At 40.0% G+C, this 20915-nt stretch overlaps 1 protein-coding gene and 1 non-coding gene across 2 annotated transcripts in view; one reads left to right on the forward strand and one right to left on the reverse strand.

Moving 5' to 3' along the window:
• Positions 1-20915, reverse strand: part of ZNF182 (zinc finger protein 182) — a 30045-nt gene that overhangs the window by 4566 nt on the left and 4564 nt on the right. Inside the window, exons 4-5 of the mRNA XM_077752936.1 lie at positions 3573-3699; positions 3161-3256 (exon numbers count right to left, since the gene is read on the reverse strand). Of these exons, the coding sequence (XP_077609062.1) occupies positions 3161-3256; positions 3573-3699 (223 nt within the window). The remainder of the gene's footprint in view (positions 1-3160; positions 3257-3572; positions 3700-20915) is intronic.
• LOC144222490 (U4 spliceosomal RNA) lies at positions 14514-14651 on the forward strand. Its single transcript, XR_013332407.1, has one exon. It is a non-coding gene; the product is annotated as a U4 spliceosomal RNA (small nuclear RNA).

Genomic DNA, 20915 nt, shown 5'->3' on the forward strand with positions numbered 1-20915 from the left:
TATGGGAAGAAGGAAGAGAATGAGATAGAGGGAAAGAAGCTGAACTTTATTTAAAAAATTTTTTTTTAGCATTTTCTAATTTTTGAGACATAGAGTGCAAGCAAGGGAGGAACAGAGGTGGGGGGGGTGGACACAGAATCAGAAGCAGGCTCCAGGCTCTGAGCTGTCAGCACAGAGCCTGACACTGCGAGATCATGACCTGAGCTGAAGTCGCTCAACTGACTGAGCCACCCAGGTGCCCCTGAACTTCTTTAAGTTTTACCTTGTTTTTCTAGATTTGACTTTGGAACCAAGTCAATATTTTATATAATCATAAAACTGAATTTAAAAGGCTTCCATAATAATAATCTATTATACCCTCATCTGTATTTCCAAACAACCATGCTGAAAAGTCTTGATTCTCAATGGGACCAACGTGAGAATACCTCAATTAATTGAAACCAGTATAGACATTCAGCAGTCTCAGAATAATATTAACAATATTACCATCGGATGTTAACATTAACAAAGTAAAAACCTTTAAGCCCAGAATTTGATTTGGAAATATCAATTTGAATACATGATATATTTTCTCTTTAAAATCTTTTTTTTTACATAGTTCCTAGGTCTGTCAATAAAAAGGCCTAGAAACAATTCCATAATGTCCAAATTGTGGTCTCAAAACACTACTTGCCACCAAAAAACAGGGATCCTTGGAGAAATGGCTGATTCCAGGCCAGAGATGGGAAATACATAAAATGAGCCTGGAACATCTTATAACAACAGAAAGCAAGGAAGAAGCAAAGACTCAGGATCCACCTTGAAAGTGTTCCCACTGGCCAGAGACAGGGCAGCTTGACTCACAGTAAGAATAAGGCAGTGGATTAAAGCATAAAACATGGATACTCAAAAAGGACATATTAGTCACCTTTTCAATGATGCTTTAAAACCAACTCCTTATTTTTAAAACTGGCAAATAAATGGAAAAACACATGCAACTCATATGGAACTCATGGAACTAACATATTAACCCAATAATAGATGAAGGCAATCCTCTTTATTGAAATATTCCAGAAAATCAACAAAGAAGGAATGACAGAATATCACCATTTTGCAAACATTAATGAATTAACGGATCTAAGCAATAATTGCCGATAACTCGGAATCACAATAGACAACCACTCCTCCTGATGGAAGGATGTTATACCAGCTAGGAAGTAAACTTGCTAAAAGAAAAAAATAAAACCCTGAATCTGATCAAACTTCAAAATCTAACCACCAATTTATAAGAAAAACAAGGGANTGAAATATTCCAGCTAATCAACAAAGAAGGAATGACAGAATATCACCATTTTGCAAACATTAATGAATTAACGGATCTAAGCAATAATTGCCGATAACTCGGAATCACAATAGACAACCACTCCTCCTGATGGAAGGATGTTATACCAGCTAGGAAGTAAACTTGCTAAAAGAAAAAAATAAAACCCTGAATCTGATCAAACTTCAAAATCTAACCACCAATTTATAAGAAAAACAAGGGACAGAGGAATATGTTAAATAACACCGTAAGGGGCTTAGCAAAGTCCAGAATGTGGGAAACTAAGACAACCAGTTACTTTATAAAAATACAAGTAGGGCGCCTGGGTGGCTCAGTAGGTTAAGCGTCCAACTTCAGCTCAGGTCATGATCTCATGGTTCGTGGGTTCGAGCCCCGTGCTGGGCTCTGTGCTGACAGTTCAGAGCCTGGAGCCTGCTTCTGATTCTGTGTCTCCCTCTTTCTCTGACCCTCCTTTGCTCATGTTGTCTCTCTCTCTCTCAGAAATAAACAAAAAACATTAAAAAAATAAATAAATAAAAGGGGAGGGGCGCCTGAGGTGGCTCAACTGGTTAAGCATCCAACAATCGGCTTTGGCTCAGGTCATGCGCTCATGATTCATGGGATCAAGCCTCATGATATGCTGTGTGCTGAGAGCACAGAGCCTGCTTGGGATTCATTCTCTCTCTCTCTCTCTCGGTTCACACTGTACTTTCCCTGTTTCAGATCAGCAGCTTCTCAAGGATCTTTGATTCCCTTTAGTGGGGAATGGTATTGAGAAATCAGCATGTAGGTGCTGGGTGTGCTTATAGCTACTTGGATTCTTGTTCCTTATAACCTACAAATGATTCCTGTCCTCTTTTTTTGCTTTTATTTCCTAAGTTTATTTATTTTTGAGAGCAAGAGAGAGCATGCCACATTTTGTACGGTTCCATTTATATGAAATCTCCAGAACAGGAAAATCCATAGAGGAATAAAGAAGATCAATGGTTGCCAGGGGCTGGGAGAAGGCAGAAATGGAGACTGACTGATAAGGGGTAAGGGCTTCTTTTCGGGGTGATGTAATGTTCTAGAATTAGATAGTGGTGATGGTCTCACAACTCGGTGAATATCTTAAAAATCACTGAATCTGTAGACTTCAAAAGAGTGAATTTTATGGTCTGTGCATTATATCTCAATAAAACTATTTTTTAAAAAAGATAGGGGCGCCTGGGTGGCTCAGTCAGTTGAGCGTCCGACTTTGGCTCAGGTCATGACCACATGGTTTGTGGGTTTGAGCCCTGCATCGGGCTCTGTGCTGACAGCTCAGCGCCTGGAGCCTGTCTTCAGATTCTGTGTCTCCCTCTTTCTCTGACCTTCCCCTGCTCATGCTGTCTCTCTCTCTCAAAAATAAATAAAAACATTAAAAAATTAAAAAAGATAATCAAGATGTTTTAGGAAAGCAAATGTGATAGGAATATCTAAACTGAATGGAATCAGGTAATCCAATATGGAATTAGGGCCTTTGTTCCTAGGCCTGTGACTAATGTGGGCCTGGCTTCAGATAAGGCAGCAAGGGAAATGAGAATGGGAGAAATGGCAGGGCTTGGGGGTGGGGACAGGCAGCTACAGGACTCTTCTATGCCAGGAAAAGGAGCTGTACAGACATGTGTGGATGAGCACCAACTTAAGGGGAGGGGTCTGATGAGTGTGGGACAGGGGCGAGGGTGTCAGTCTTATGTCTGAGGTAGTCATGTCCCTGTCTAACAACATCAAATGGTCATAACCTTTCTCAAGACCTTCCTGAAAGCCTTTTCAGAGGCCCTTACCCCTGGGTGACAAGGTGGCATTCATGTCCCCATTGTCTGAGTCGATCCCACTTACCTGGAAAGCCCCAAGTTGAGATTTCTGTCTCTGCCAGGCACGGCTTTTCTACCTCCAATTTGAGGATGAGGTCTGGTTTGGTAACCTGATGCCCTGCTAATAATGAGAAATGACAGTGACACCTCCTTGGTCTTCAGAGCCTCTGAGAAAGAGGAAGGTGGAGTGTGGAGCAGCATAAGAGACCTATCAGTTGACACAACGGTCAAGTCAAACCATTTCACTTGGGTTTTGAGTTCACAAACACCCTATCAGGAAAGCAAAGGGGGAAAAGGAACTTTGATCCCCGGAATTCAATGTCAAACTTTTCAAGCAGTTCAGAGGTCTCACAAGTTATCTAAATTGAGAAAGGAGAGGCCCTCTGTCAGAGACAATAATCACAAACAGCGAAGTTACCTGAGGAAGCCATTCTTACCCACAGAGACCAGGTTGCTATAGGTTTCCAGCATTACTTCTCTGTACAGAGACTTCTGTGAAGGGTTCAGGTATTGCCACTCCTCATGGGTGAAATCCACAGCCACATCCTCAAATGTCACGAGTCCCTGTAATTGCACATTCCTTTTATTCTAAAATACTGACCACTGGGTGATGAGGCTGAAATGTAGGGAACTTCTGACTGGGTTCCCAATTCATGATGATGACTTAATACAGGATGCCTACAATGTTGGAAAATCACAGATCATGGTAGAAAAACTACTCCATTAACTATATGGGATATTCTCTAAGTATATGGAATATACATAAGAAAATGTGGTTATTTGCACAAGGATAGACAAATAGTCCAATAGAACTAAAAACAGAATCCAGGGGTACCTGGGTTGTTCATTCAGTTATGCGTCTGACTTTGGCTCAGGTCATGATCTCACAGTTCATGAGTTTGAACCCTGATTTGGGCTCTATGCTGACAACTCAGAGCCTGGAGCCTGCTTCAAATTCTGGTGTCTCCCTCTCCTGCCATCCCCCAACTCTCAAAAATAAATAAACATTAAATATTTTAAAAAGAATCCAAATGTGTATGGATACCTGAGTAATGACGAAGTTGGCCTTGCAAAGCAATGGGGAGAGGATGATCTTTTCAAATAAATGTGGATGGATTACTGGATATCTATACGGGGAGGGGGGTAAATCACACTAAACCACTAACTCACAATACACAAAACCCAGCTACAGATAAATTGTTAATCTAATGTGAAAGATAATACAATAAGGTGGCTAGAAAACAATAAAGGAACATGTTTTCATAGTCCTGGGGTAGGGAAAGAATTCTAAAACAAGATATGCAAAGAGCTACTCATAAAGAAAAAGCTTTATAAATGTTACAAGATTAATAGCACAACAGTCAGGGAAAGACAAATCAAAACTACAATGAGATATCAGCTCACATCTATCAGAATGGCTAAAATTAATAACACAAGAAATAACAGGTGTTGGCAAGGATATGGACCAAGGGTGGTAGGAATGCAAACTGGTGCAGCCACTCTGGAGAACAGTATGGAGGTTCCTCAAAAAGCTCAAAATAGAACTACTCTATGATTCAGCAATTGCACTACTAGCTATTTACCCAAAGAATACAAAAATACTAACTTGAAGGGATATATGCACCCTGATGTTTATAGCAGCATAATCAACAACAGCCAAATTATGGAAAGAACCCAAATGTCCACTGACTCATTAATGGATAAAGATGTGGTATATATATACAACGGAATATCACTCAGCCATAAAAAAGGACAAAATCTAGCCATTTACAACATGGATGGAACTAGAGAGTATTATGCTAAGTGAAATATGTCAAAGATAAATACCATATGACATACATGGAATTTAAAAAACAAAATGAACAAGGAAAGGGGAAAACAAAAGAGGGAAAAAGGCAAGTCAAGAAAGACTCGACTATGGAGACCAAATTGATGGTTATCAGAGGGGAGGTGGGCGCAGGGATGGGTGAAATAGGTGATGGGGATTAAGGAGTGCACTTGTGATGAGCACTGGATGCTGTATCCAAATGTTGAATCACTAAATTGTACACCTGAAACTAATATTACACTGCATGTTAACTACCTGGAATTTAAATATAAAAACTGTCCAGGGAGCCTGGGTAGCTCAGATGGTTAAGCATCCCACTTTGGCTCAAGTCATGATCTCATGGTTTGTGGGTTTGAGCCCTGCATCAGGCTCTGTGCTGACATCTCAGAGCCTGGAGCCTGCTTCAGATTCCGTGTCTCCCTCTCTCTCTGCCCCTCCCCTGGTTGCACTCTCTTTCTCTCTCTCTCTCAAAAATAAACATTTAAAAAAAATTTTAAGTACAACAGTAAAAGGCAAGCTTTAAATGGGAGATTATCTGAGACACTCAAAAGTGATAAAGGGTGGGGGGCACCTGGGTGGCTCAGTTGGTTAAGCTTCCGACTTTGGCTCAGGTCACCATCTCACAGTTTGTGGGTTTGAGCCACACGTTGGGCTCTGTGCTGACAGCTCAGAGTCTGGAGCCTGCTTCNAACACAGAAAACCAGAGAACAGATATGAATATGTACTTCACTAAAAAGAAAACCTCGGGGTGCCTGGGTGGCTCAGTTGGTTAAGCGTCCGACTTCAGCTCAGGTCATGATCTCACGGTTCGTGGGTTCAAGCCCCGCGTTGGGCTCTGTGCTGATAGTTAGCTCAGAGCCTGAAGCCTGTTTCTGATTCTGTATCTCCCTCTCTCTCTGACCCTCTCATGTTCGTGCTGTCTCTCTCTCTCTCAGAAATAAATAAAACATTAAAAATTAAAAAAAAAAGAAAACCTCAATGACCTATGAATATAAGAAAATGTACTTAGCCCCCTTAGCACTCAGGTAACCATTCAAGCATACTCAACCCAATGAGCACTCAGATAAATGAAATTTTAAGTCATGCTGAGACACTACTACGCCCCCACTAGAAAGGTTATAATTAAGCAGACTAAAATATCATAAGATTGTGTTGAAATGAGGACTCTCACATACTTAGTAGGAATATAAACTGGCANTACTAAAGTTAATGATTTCCATACACTATGACCCAGCACAGTAGAATTTACTTCTAGGTATACAGCTTAAAGAAAATCATGTCCATATGCTCTAGAAAACAAGTACAGGGATATTTACAGAAGCACTACTTCTAAAATGAAATTGTGGAGAAAATTCAAATGTCCCTCAACAACACAATGGGTAAACTGTGGCACAGTTACTCAACGGGATCCTGGGTGGTAAAATAAATGAACTACAACTGCACATCCAACACAGACGTCTCGCAGATGTACTGATGAACAAAAGAATCCAGACACTAGAATACACATTGCATGATTCTGTTTAAAAATAGTATGGAAACAGGCAAGGCCAATCCATGATGTTAAAAGTCAGGAGGGTGACTCTGCTTGGGAGAGGACAAGAATAGGGATTCAGAGGTCTTCGTTATGCTTTAATCTTTTCTCTTTTTTTTCCATTTATTTTAATGTTTTATTTATTTCTAAGAGAAAGAGAGACGGCATGAGCAGAGGAGGAGCAGAGAGAGAGGGAGATACAGAATCTGAAACAGGCTCCAGGCTCTGAGCTGGCTGTCAGCACAGAGACCGATGCAGGGTTTGAACCCACGAACGATAAGATCATGACCTGAGCCAAAGTTGGACACTTAACTGATAGAGCCACCCGGGCACCCCTCGTTGTTTTAATCTTGACCTGGAGGGTGACTACATGGTGTGTTCACTTTGTGATAATGCAATTTGTTCATTTATAAACTGCATTTCACATATAATTAAACGTACTTTATCTCTTTATATTTAAACATTACTTTTGACAAAAGTGCAAAGGCAGGGGTGTCTGGGTGGCTCAGCCAGTTGAGTGTCCAACTCTTGATTTCGGCTTAGGTCATGATCTCATGGTTTATGGGTTCACGCCCCGCATTGGGCTCCATGCTGACAATGCAGAGCCTACTTGGGATTCTCTCTCCCTGCCCCTCCCCAGTTCCCACACTCTCTCTCTCAAAAATGAATAAATAATCTTTTAAAAAAGTACAAAGGCAGTTCAATGGAAAATGGGGGTTCCCATTTCAACAAACGGTGCTGGAACAACTGGATATAAATATGCATTAAAAAAGAACACTGGTAAATACCTCCAATATATATAAAACTTAGATTCAAAATAGATGGGGCGCCTGGGTGGCTTAGTCGGTTAAGCGTCCGACTTTCGCTTAGGTCATGATCTCGCGGTTTGTGGGTTCGAGCCCCGCGNCAGTTAAGTGTCCAACTTCGGCTCAGGTCACGATCTCACTTGTGAGTTTAAGCCCTGTGTCAGGCTCTGTGCTAACAGCTTGGAGCCTGGAGCCTGCTTCAGATTCTGTCTCTGTCTCTCTCTCTCAAAAGTAAATAAACATTAAAAAAAGTAAAAAATAAAAAAATAAAAACAAAAAGGCAAAAGAAAGATATTAAGCCAAAACAGATACATAAATAACAAATAAGTACATATAAAGATACTTAACATCAGGAAACTGCAAGAGAGAGGAGTTCAAGGTGGCCCTGTGGGAAGACCATGAAATCACCTCCTCCCGTGGATGCAACAAATTTCCAGCTATATACGGAATAATTTTCCTCCAAAAAGGACCTGAGAACTAGATGAACAGCGCCTCCATAACAAAAGACAAGGAGACACACTGACAAGGGCAGGAGAGGCAATGACAGAGTCTTGCCTGGAAACCCACCCCAGACGTGGTAACCCCACAATCAGAAGGGATCCCAAAAATACGGAACTGTACTCAAAGGGTAAAGGGATTGTGCCCCACTTCAGCAACCCCCAACCCTGGGGGCCAGCATCAGAAAGATAAGCCCCCAAAATGTCTGGTTTTGACAACCAATGGGGATTAAGATCAGGAGAATCACAGAACTGTAGGTCCCACTCAAAGCAGCTGCCACAGAGGCAGGAACTTACAAGGACTTTATCTGGGGATGGAGGCACTGGCATTTTAGCAATCTCATCCTAATTTGATGGTGATGAAACCAACAGGCACCATTTTTGGTGCTTACTAGCACCAGAGGGCATGCTCTGCCCATGCCATGCCGTAACTGGGCTGGGCTAGCACCCCACCCCTCCTGCAAAGTGCCTAACCCACAATAGGGCTGGGCAAGTACCCTAAGCACCATGCAACCTTTTCAGAGACCAAGCCACAGGGAGGACAGGGGACCATCCCAAGCCTCATTCTCCTTGCTCAGCGGCCAAGGTGCAAACAGGCCAGGTCAATGAGCTGATCCCTACCTTCCCACATAGTGGCTAAGCTGCAAATGGGAGAGGGCGAATGCCCCGAGCCCTGCCCTCCCCATGCAGAGCCCAAGCCACAATGGATGGGCACACAGTTTGAATCCCACTCTCCCCATGAAGCAGCCCAGCCACATGCCCTGAGCCCTGACCTCCCCACACAGCGGCTATGGCCCTATCACAAGGGACACCCATAGAGTGCCAGACTCTGGTGGCCAAGAGAGAATTCTGGGCCACATGGAACATTTCCTACACACATGGAACACTTCCTACACAATACTGCTCCCTCAAGACTGAGGGAGATAGCTGTTTTACCTAATATATACAGACAAACAGAGAAACAGGCAAAACGAAGAGACAAAGGAATATGTTCTGAACCAAATAAGAAGGTAAATCCTCAGAAAAAGACCTTAATGAAATAGAGATTAGCAACCTCTCCAATAAAGGATTCAAAGTGATGGTCATAAAGATGCTCACTGATCTCAGAAGAACAGATGAACACAGTAAGAACTTCAACAAAAAGAAAAAAATATAAGTACCAAACGGAAGTTATAACTAAACTGAAAAATACAGTAGAGGGGTTCAAAGGTGAATGGATGAAACAGAAACACAAATCAGAGAACAGTGAGACAAAGCAAACGGAAAACACCCAGAAAGAGCAGCAAGGTTTAAAAAAAAGAACTAAAAGTAATGATACCTTAAAGGACCACTGGCACAACATTAAGCAGAGTAATATTTGCACTGTAGGAATTCCAGAAGGAGAAGAGAAAAAGGATCAGAAAAATTATTTGAAGAAACAGTGGCTGAAAACTTCCCTAACCTGGGGAAGGATACAGACATCCAAGTTCAAGAAGCCCAGAGAGTTCAAGATAAGACGAACCTAAAGAAAAACACACCAGAACACATTACACAATTATAATGGTAGAAGTTAAGGATAACGAGAAAATCTCTTTTTTTTAAAGTTTATTTATTTATTTATTTAGAGAGGGTACATGCAGATGCACGAGGCAGGGAGGAGCAGAGAGAGGAGAGAGAGAATTCCAAGCAGGCTCCACACTGTCAGCACAGAGCCTGATGTGGGGCTCAAACCCATGAACCATGAGATCATGACTTGAGCAAAAACCAAGAGTCAAAGGCTCAACCGACTGAGCCATCCAGGCACCCCAAGGATAACAAGAAAAATCTTAAAAGCAGTAAGAGAAAAGCAACATATTACATACAAAGGAAACCCCATAAGGCTTTCAGGCTTTTCCGCAGAAACTTTCCAGACCAGAAGGGAGTGGAGCGACATAGTCAAAGTACTAAAAGGGGAAAAACTGCCAACCAGGAATTCTCTACCCATTAAGGTTATCATTCAGAATTGAAGGAGATTAAGAGGTTTCCAGATACGCAAATCTAACAGAATTCACCACTAAACTGGCCTTACAAGAAATGTTAAAGGGACTTTTCTAAGCTAAGAAGAAAAGGCACTACTTNGTATGAAGGGTAAAGAAGTAGTAAAATTAATGGAAAATAATTAGTTAAGAGAAACATAAAAAGATATAAAAAGATATTTTAGATCAAAAATCTAAAATGTAGAAGGGAAGATTAAAAATGTAAAGCTTTGGAATGTGTTCAAAATTAATTTACTGTCGGAGCGCCTGGATGGTTCAGTCGGTTGGGTGTCCGACTTCATGATCTCACAGTCCGTGGATTCGAGCCCCGCGTCGGGCTCTGTGCTGACCGCTTGGAGCCTGAAGCCTGCTTCGGATTCTGTGTCTCCCTCTCTCTCTGCCTCTCCCCCACTTGCTCTCTGTCTCTCAAAATAAAATAAAGACATAAAAAAAATTTTTTAAATTAATTTACTGTCAATTCAAAAATGAGTTACATACATGTTGTATCTGAACCTAACAGTAACCACAAAGAAAAAATTACAGTAAATACATAAAAAGAGAAAGGAATCTAAACATAACACTAAAGAAAACAAACCACAAGGGAAGAAAGAACAGAGAGGAACCATAAAAACAGCCAGAAAACAATTAACAAAATGGCAAAAAGTACACACCTATCCATAATTAAATGTAAATCTACTAAATGATCCAATCAAATAACAAAGGGTGGATGAATGGGGAAAAAACCCTTTTATATGCTACCTACAAGAGACTCAAACCTAAGGACACACTCAGACTGAAAGTAAAGGGATAGAGGAGTGCCTAGGTGGCTTAGTTGGTTAAGCTTCAGACTTCTGCCCAGGTTATGATCTCACAGTTCATGAGTTCAAGCCCCGCGTCGGGCTCTGTGCTGACAGCTCAGAGCCTGAAGCTTGCTTCGGATCCATCCTGTGTCTCCCTCTCTCTCTGTCCCTCCCCTGCTTGTGTTATCTCTCTCTAAGATAAATAAACATTAAAAAACAAGAGAATACACATTTTTCTCGAGTGCACAGAGAACATTCTGCAGGATAGACCATGTGTTAAATCTCAAAACAAGTCTTAATAAATTTAACAAGACTGAAATCATATCAAGCATCTTTTCCACAACACTATGAATCTAAAAATCAATTACAAGAAACAAATGGAAAAACACAAACATTTGGAGACTAAACAACAGGCTATTAAACAACCAATGAACAAATCAAAAAGAAATCAAAAGATAACATTAAGACAAATGAAACTGGAAACACAATGTTCCAAAATCTTTGGAACACAGCAAAAGCAGTTCTGAGAAAAGTTCACAGCAATTCAGGTCTACCTCAGGAAACAAGAAAAACATCAAATAAACAATCTGTCTTAACACTTAAGCGAATAAAGAAAAATTAAGTCCAAAGTTAGTANAAGATCAATGAAACTAAAAGATGGTTCTTTGAAAAGATAAACAAATCTTTAGCCAGATTCAAAGAGAGCCCAAATAAAATCAGAAACAAATGAGGAAAAATTACAACTGATACCACAGAAATAAAAAGGATAATAAGAGAATACAATAAACAATTATACACTACCAATCAGACAACCTAGAAGAAATGGACAAATTCCTAGAAACACATTCCTAGTCTTCCTAAGACTAAATCATGAAGAAAATCTGAATAGACCAATTATTTATAACGAAATTGAATCAGTAATCAAAAAACTCCCAATAAACACAAGTCCAGGTCAAGTTGGCTTCCTCAAATTATTCTAAATCTTGAAGAGGAAGGAACATCTCCAAACTCACTTTACAAAGTCAGCATTACCCTGATACAAAAACCAAAGACACTACAAAAAAAAATTACCAACCAGTATCCCTGATGAACATAAATGCAAAAGTCCTCAAATAAATATTAGCAAACCAAATTCAACGTCAATAATAACATGTAAAGGATCATACCCCATGACCAGGTGGGATCCATTCCAGGTATACAAGAATGGTTCAACATGCACACATCGATCAATGTGATACATCAAAAAAAGCATCCGACAAACTTCAACATCCATTTATGATAAAAACCCTCAACAAAGTGGGTATACAGAGAATGTATCTCAACACAATAAAGGCCAGATATGACAAGCCCACACCCAATACCATACTAAACAGTGAAAAGCTGAAAGCCTGTCCTCTAAGATCAGAAACAACCCAAGGATGTCCACTCACCACTTTGATTCAACACAATACTCGAAGGCCTAGCCACAGTAATTATTCAGGGAAAAAAAGAAATAAAAGGCATCTAAATAGGAAGTAAAACTGTCACTATTTGCAAATGACATGCTATTATATTAAAAACCGTAAAGATGCCACCAAATAACTATTAAAATAAGTTCAGTAAAGTTGTAGGACACAAAATTAATAATCAGAAATCTGTTGTGTTTCTATACACTAAAACCAAACCAAGAAAACAATCAGATTTACAAGTACACCAAAAAGAATAAAACACCTAGGCATAAATTTAACCAAGGATGTGAAAGAATGGATTCTGAAGACCAGGAGCCATTGATGAAGGAAATTGAAGACGACACACAATAAAATGGAACCATACCATGCTCATAGATTTAAAGAAATAATATTGTTAAAATGCCACAGCTAAAGCAATCTATAGATTTAATGTAATCCCTACCAAAATGTCAATGACATTTTTCATAGAACTAGAAAAAATAATCCTAAACTTCTGTATGGAACCAAAAAACATCCCCAAGAGACAAAGCAATCTTGAGATAGAACAGTTAGATGATATGCTCCCTGACTTTAAACTATACTACAAAGGTGTAGTAATCAAAATAGTATGGTAATGGGACAAAAAAGAGACACATAGATCAATGGAACAAAATAGAGAACTCAGAAATAAACCCACACTTATATGGTCAATTAAGCTACAATGAAGGAGCCAAGACTATTAACAATGGGGAAAAGACAGTCTAATAAATAGTACTGGGAAAACTGGACAGCTATATGCAAAAGAATGAAAGTGGAACACTTTCATACACCATATACAAAAATAAGCTCAATGCCTGGGAAACACAGTAGGGAGATTATTCACTCTTCTTGGAGGGCATCTCTGAAAGGCAGTGTTCACGGAGATACCTCCTCAGGAACAAAGGAGCTAGCAAGCACCATTTCAACCCCCCACCCATCAGCACACACAGAGCCATCTGTGGGAAGCAGCAGAGTACCGACACTAACTACCTAGCTTGCTTACACCAAGCTCCGCGCCCCTGCTTTCAGGTGGAACTGCCCTTCTCAGTCAGGTCGGCCTCAGTCTCACCACGGCAAGCCCCTCCTCCTGAAGATCAGCACAAACCCCTGTCCATACCATGTCTCCCAACCAGAGAGTTCTGCAGGGCCTCAGTTCTACTGAAGGTGGTGACAAGTCTCATTTAACAAGAAAACCAGAGGGGCGCCTGGGTGGCTCAGTCGGTTAAGCATCCGACTTCGGCTCAGGTCATGATCTTGTGGTTTGTGGGTTTGAGCCCCGCATCCGGGTCTGTGCTGACAGCTCAGAGCCTGAAGCCTGCTTCGGATTCTGTGTCTTCTCTCTCTACCCTTCCCCTCCTCGCACTCTGTCTCTCTCAGAAATAAACAAATATTTAAAAAATGTAAAAAAAAAAAAAAGAAAAAAACTAAAAAAATAAAATAACAAGAAAACCAGAGCACAACTAGTTAAAACTCACCACATTCAGGCCAGTGACCTAACACTGTTCACAGCAGGCAAGGAGAGCCTCTGCAGATGACTGGCTGGAAGGACAGAGCAGCCAGAACATAAGAGCAGATACAGGCAGCACACACCACAGACACCCCCTAAAGCACCACGCCCTGGGCACTACACGGCCTCTTCATAAGACCATTACTTTCAGGAGCAGGAGACATAACTGGCTTCTCTAACACACAGAAAAAGACAGAGACTTAGACAAAATATGAAGACAAAGGAATTTATCTCAAATGAAACAAGGTAAGGCCATGGCCAGAGATCTAAGCAAAACAGATATAAGTAATATGCCTGATGGATAATTTAAAGCAACAATCATACAGATATTCACTGGGTTTGAGACAAAAAATAGACGACATCAGTGAGATGCTTACCAAAGAGATGAAAGAGTGAAAAACAAATCAATCAGAGATGAAGAATACAATAAATGAGATCAGAAACACCCCTAATGCAATGAACTGCAGGTTGGAAGAAACAGAAAAACAAATTAGTGACCCAAAAGACAAACTAATGGAAAGTAATATAGCTGAAGAAAAAGAAGAATTATACAACATGAGAACAGAATTAGGGAACTCAAAGTGACTCCATCAAACATAACATCTGCATTATAGGAGTCCCAGAAGAGGACAAAAAAGGAGGCAGAAAATTTATTTGAAGAAATAATAGCTGAAAACTTCCCTAATCTGGGGAAGGAAACAGACATCCATAACCACAAGGCACAGAGATCTCCCATCAAAATCAACAAAGGCAGGTCAACAGCAAGACATATTGTAACTAAATGTGTAAAATATACTGATAAAGAAAAAAAATCATAAAAGCAGCAAGACAAAAGAAGTCCTAAGGGGTGCCTGGCTGGTTCAGTCAGTAGAACATCTGACTCTTGACCTCAGGGTTGTGGGTTCAAACCCCAGGTTGGGTGTAGAGGTTAGTTAAAACACAAAATCATAGCTTTGCGCAGTGGCAGTATCGTAGCCAATGAGGTTTATCCGAGGCGCGATTATTGCTAATTGAAAAAATAAAATCATAAAAAAATAGTCCTTAATTAGAAGGGACGATCCATAAGGCTAGCTGATTTATCAACAGAAACTTGGCAAGCCAGAAGGGAGTGGCAGGATATATTCAAATTGCTGAATGGAAAAATCTGTTGCCAAGGATACTCTATCTGGCAAGGCTATCCTTCAGAATAGGAGAGAAAAAGTTTTCTGAACAAAAACTAAAGGAGCATGTGACCACTAAACCAGCCCTGCAAGAAATATTAAGGGGGAGCCTTTGAGTGGAAAGGAGAGGCCAAAAGTGACAATATAGAGATAGGAAACACAAAAGTAATAAANCGGTTGCTCTGTTAATCATCTCTTTTTTAAAATATTTATTTATTTTTTAGAGAGATACAGACAGAGTGAGAGTGGAGGAGAGGCAGAGAGAGGAGGCTCCAGGTTCCAAGCTGTCAGCATAGAGCCTGATGTGGGGCCTGAACCTAAGAACTGTGAGAGCATAAACTGAGCCATAGTTGGACGCTCAACTGACTGAGCCACTGAGGTGCCCCTGAATCTTTTCTAAAAATGTTTTTATTTTTGGGAGAGACAGAGCGTGAGCGTGGGAGGGGTAGAAAGAGAGGGAGACAAAGAATCCAAAGCAGGCTCTGAGCTTTCAGCACAGAACATGATGTGGAGCTTGAACTCAGGAACCATGAGATCATGACCTGAGCAGAAGTTGGCTGCTTAACTGTCTGAGCCACTCAGGTGCCCCAATCATCCGACTCTTGATTTCAGCTTAGGTCATGATCTTGCAGTTCATAAGATTGAGCCCCGCATCAGGCTCTGCACTGACAGCATGGAGCCTGCTTCAGATTCTATCCCTCTCTGTCTCCCTCACCTTTGCATGTATTCACTCTCTCTCAAAATAAATTAAAAAAAAAAACTTAAAAGGGGTGCCTGGGTGGCTCAGTCAGTTAAGTGTCCAACTTTGGCTCAGGTCATGATCTCACCATTCGTGAGTTTGAGCCCCATGTCTGGTTCTGTGCTGACAGCTCAGAGCCTGGAGCCTGTTTTGAATTCTGTGTCTTCCTCTCTCTACCCGTCCCCCACTTGTGCTCAGACTCTCTCTCAAAAATAAACATTTAAAAAGAAGTTAAATAAACAAAACCCCCAAAAGTGACAGTATACGGGCAGGAAACACAACAAAAGCAGTAAAAAATATTTATGTAAAATCAGAATATTTCTGCAAAAAATCAGTGAAGGAACTCACACAAAAAAGGATATAAAATATAGTAACACACCTAAAATGTGGGGACAAGAAAAGAATGGGTTCAAACCAGAATGACCATCAATATATATTGCTATTTGCAGAAGATGTTATACACAAACCTACTGGTAAGTTTCTATCAAAAACCACTAATAACCATACAAAGAATAAAAAGAAATCCAAATATATCACTAAAAGAAAATTAGCAAAATGGGGGTGCCTGGGTGGCTCAGTAGGTTAAGCATCCAACTTCGGCTCAGGTCATCATCTCATGACTCGTGAGTTTAAGCCCCACGTTGGGCTCTGTGCTGACAGCTCAGAGCCTGGAGCCTGCTTCAGATTCTCTATCTCCCTCTCTGTCTTCCCCTCCCCTTCTCACACTGTCTCTTTCTCCTTCAAAATAAACAAACATTAAGAACAATTTTAAAGAAAATTAGCAACACATGAAAGACAAGACCAGAGAAAATTTCCAGAAACAACCACAAAACAAGTAATACAAATAAAACACATATTTATCAATAATTACTCTGAATGTAAATAGACCAGGCATGATATATTCACAGTGCTGAGTGGGAAAAATCTGCAGCCAAGTATATACTCTATCTAGCAAAGCTATCATTCAGAACAAAATGAGAGACAAAGAATTTCCCAGACAAACAAATATTAAAGAGTTTGTGACCACTAAACATGCTCTGCAAGAAATACTTAGGAGACGCTTTGAGTGGAATGGAAAGGCCAAAAGTGACAAAGACCAGAAAGGAACAGAAAAAATCTCCACAAACTATGACAAAGCAAGAAATAAAATGGCAACAAATACATATCTATTAATAATTGCTCTAATGTAAATGGACAAAAAACTCCAATCAAAAAACATAGGGTGTCAGAATGGATAAAAAAAACCAAGACCATCTATATGCTGCCTACAAGAGACTCATTTTACTTCTCACTTTTTGAAGATTTTATTTTTTCAGTAATCTCTACACCCACTGTAGGGCTTGAACTCACAACCCCAAGATCAAGAGTCACATGCTCTACCCACTGAGCCATCCAGGCACCCAATACAAGAGACTCATTTTATTATTTATTTAATCTTTATTTATTTCTGAGAGAGTGCGAGAAGGGGAGGAACAGAGGAAGACACAGAATCCAAAGCAGGCTCCAGGCTCTGAGGTGTTAGCACAAAGCCCAATATGGGGCTCGAACTCAGGAACCATAAGATCATGACCTGAGCTGAAGATGGATGCTTAACTGACTGAGCTATGCAGGTGTCCCCAAGAGACTCATTTTAGACCTAAAGACACCTGCAGATTGAAAGTGAAGGGACAGTGAAAAATTTATCACACAAATGGATGTAAAAAGAAAGAAGGAGTAGGAACATTTATCCTGGACAAGTAGGCTTTAAAACAAAGACCGTAACAAGAGATTAAGAAGGGCACTACATCATAATAAAGGGGACAACCCAATAAGATCTAACCATTGGGGGCACCTGGGTGGCTCAGTCAGTTAGGCATCCAACTCTTGATTTTGGCTCAGGTCATGACCTCACAGTTGTGAGATTAAGTTACACAAGCTCAGCATGGAGCCTGCTTAAGATTTTCTCCCTCTCTCTGTCTCTCTCCCTTTCTCTCTCTTCCCCTCATCCCTCCCCGACTCAAGCACATGATCTCTCTCTCTCTCTCTCTCCCAAAAATAGATCTAACAATTGTAAACACTGATGTACCCAACATGGGAGAACCTAAATACTTAAAACAATTAACAATAAACATAGAGGAATTAATTGATAATAATACACTAATAGTAGGGAACTTTAACATCCCACTTACATCAAGGAACAGATCACCTAAACAGAAAATAAACAAGGAAACAATGGCTTTGAATGACACATTGGACCAGATGGACTTAACAGATACACTCAGAACATACCATTCCAAAACAGCAGAATATACATTCCTTTCAAGGGCACGTGGGACATTCTCCAGAATAGATCACATATTAGGTCACAACACAGGCCTCAACAAATACAAAAAAAGACTGAAATCATACCACTCATACCATGTGGTTCTCTGACCACAATGCCATGAAACTTGAAGTCAAGAAGAAAAAATCTGGAAAGATCACAAATACATGGAGATTAAACAATAATGCTACCAAACAACAATGGGTCAACAAAGAAATCAAAGAAAAAAATTAAAAATACATGAAAAGAAACGAAAATTAAAACACACTGGTCCAAAGCCTTTGGGATGCAACAAAAGCAATCCTATGAAGGAAGTATGTAGAAATACAGGCCTACCTCAAGAAGCAAGAAAACTCTCAAATAAAAACCTAATCTTACACCTAAAGGAGCTAGAAAAAGAACAAATGAAGCCTGCATTCAGCTTTGGCTCATCAGGTCATGATCTCACAGTTTGCACGTTCAAGCCATGTGTTGGTCTCTGTGCTGACAGCTCAGGGCCTGGAGCCTGCTTCATATTCTGTGTCTCCCTCTCTCTCTGCCCCTCCCCTGCTCATGCTCTGTCTCTCTCTCCTTCAAAACTAAACAAACATTTAAAAAAATTTTAAAACCCAACAGAACAAATCAGTGAAACCAGGAACTATTTCTTTGAAAAAATTAATAAAATTGATAAACCTCTAGCCAGACTTATCAAAAAGAAAACAGAAAGGACACTAATAAATAAAATTACAAATGAGAGACAACAAAGAACAACCAATATCACAGAAAAGCAAACAGTTATAAGAGAATACTATGAAAAACTATATGCAAACTAACTGGACATCCTGGAAGAAATGGATAAATTCCGACAAATATATAAGCTACCAAAACTGAAACAGGAAGAAACAGAAAACTTGAACAGACTGATAACCAGCAAAGAAACTGAATCAGTAATCAAAAACCTCCTAACAGAATTCCAGGACCTGATGGCTTCACTGGTATATTCTACTAAATATTTAAAAAAGANCTGAAAAGGAAGGAAAACTTACAAATTCATTCTATGAAGCCAGCATTACCCTGATACCAAAACCAGACATAGAAAGCACTAAAAAAGAGAACTACAGACTAGGGGCACTTGGGTGGCTCAGTTGGTTAAGTGCCGACTTCGGCTCAGGTCGTGATCTCATAGTTCATGAGTTCAAGCCCTGTGTTGGGCTCTGTGCTGACAGCTCAGAGCCTAGAGCCTGCTTCGAATTCTGTGTCTCCTCTCTGTGCCCCTCCCCGACTCATGCTCGCTCCCACTCTCTCTCTCTCTCTCTCTAAACTACATAAACCAAGAAAAAATTTAAAAATAAAAAAAAGAACTACAGGCCAACATTCTTGATGAACATGGAGGCAAAAATTATCAATAAAATACTACCAAACCAAATCCAAAAATACATGAAAAATATCATTCACCACAATCAAGTGGAATTTATTCCTGGGTTGCGATATTTGCAAATCAATCTACATGATACATCACATTAAGAAAAGAAAGGTTAAGGGGTGGCTGGGTGGCTCAATTGGTTAAGTGTCCAACTTCAGTTCAGGTCATGATCTCGCAGTTTGTGGGTTTGGGCCCCATATCTCGCTCTGTGCTGACAGCTCAGAGACTAGAGTCTGCTTTGGGTTCTGTGTCTCCCTCTCTTCTCTGCTCCTCCTCTGCTCGTCTCGGTCTCTTTCTCTCAAAAATAAATAAATGTTTAATAAATTTTTTTAAAAAAGAAAGGTTAAGAACCATATGATCATTTCAATGGATGCAGACAAAGCATTTGACCAAGTTCAATACCCATTCATGATAAAAACTCTCATGAAAGTAGGTTGAGAGGGAACATACCTCAACATTATAAAGGCCATACGTGAAAACCCCACAGCTAATATCCTCCTCAATGGGGAAAAACTAAGACCTTCTCCTCTACAGTCAGGAGCAAGACAGGGATGTCCACTCTCACTTTTATTCAACATAGTACTGGAAGTCCTAGCCGCAGTGATCAGATAACAAAAAGAAATGAAAGGCATCCAAATCAGCAAGGAAGAAGTACAACTTTCACTATTTGCAGATGACATGATACTATACACAGAAAACCCAAAAATTCCACCAAAAAAAAAAAAAAAAGAAACAAAACAAAAACGCTAGAACTGATAAGCAAGTTCAGTAAAATTGCAGGAAAGAAAATCAACATACAGAAATCAGCTGCATTTCTATATTCCAATAATAAAGCAGAAGAGAAATTGAGGAATCAGTCCCATGTACAACTGCACCAAAAACAATAAGATATTTAGGAATAAACCTAACCAAAGACGTGAAGGATCTGTGCTCTGAAAACTATAAAACACTGATAAAAGAAACAGAAATGACACAAAGAAATGAGAAGACAATCAGTACTCACAGACTGGAAGAACAAATATTGTTAAAATGTTTCTACTATCCGAAGGACATTTAACTCAACCCCTATCAAAATACAAGCATTTTTCACAGAGCTAGAACAAATAATCCTAAAATGTGTATGAAACCACAAAAGCCCCTAAACAGCCAAAGCAACAGTGAAAAAGCAAAGCTGGAGACATCACAATTCCAGACTTCAAATTATATTACAAAGGTTTGGTGATTAAAACAGTGTGCTAATGGCACGAAAATAGACACATAGATCAATAGAACAGAATAGAACCCACAACTATTATATGGTCAATTAATCCCAGACAAAGCAGGAAAGAATATCCAAAAGGAAAAATAATATCTCTTCAACAAAAGGTGTTGGGAAAACTGGACAGTAATATGCAGAAGAATGACACTGGACGACTTTCTTATACCACACACACAAAAGTAAATTCAAAATGGATAGAAGACAACATATAAGACCTGAAACCATAAAAATCCTAGAAGTGAACACAGGCAGTAACTTCTCTGACATCAGCCCCAGCAACTTCTTTCTAGATATGTCTCTATGGCCAGGGAACAAAACCAAAATAAACTATTGGGACTACACCAATATAAAAACCTTTTGCACAGCAAAGAAAACAATCAAGAAAACTAAAAGGCAACCTACAGAATGGAAGAAGATATCTCCAAATGGCATCTCTGAGAAAGGACTTGTGTCCAAAACATATAAAGAATTTATAAAACTCAACACCCCA

Source organism: Crocuta crocuta, unplaced genomic scaffold (assembly GCF_008692635.1).
Source record: "Crocuta crocuta isolate KB4526 unplaced genomic scaffold, BGI_CrCroc_1.0 scaffold943, whole genome shotgun sequence".
Lineage (NCBI taxonomy): Eukaryota > Metazoa > Chordata > Mammalia > Carnivora > Hyaenidae > Crocuta > Crocuta crocuta.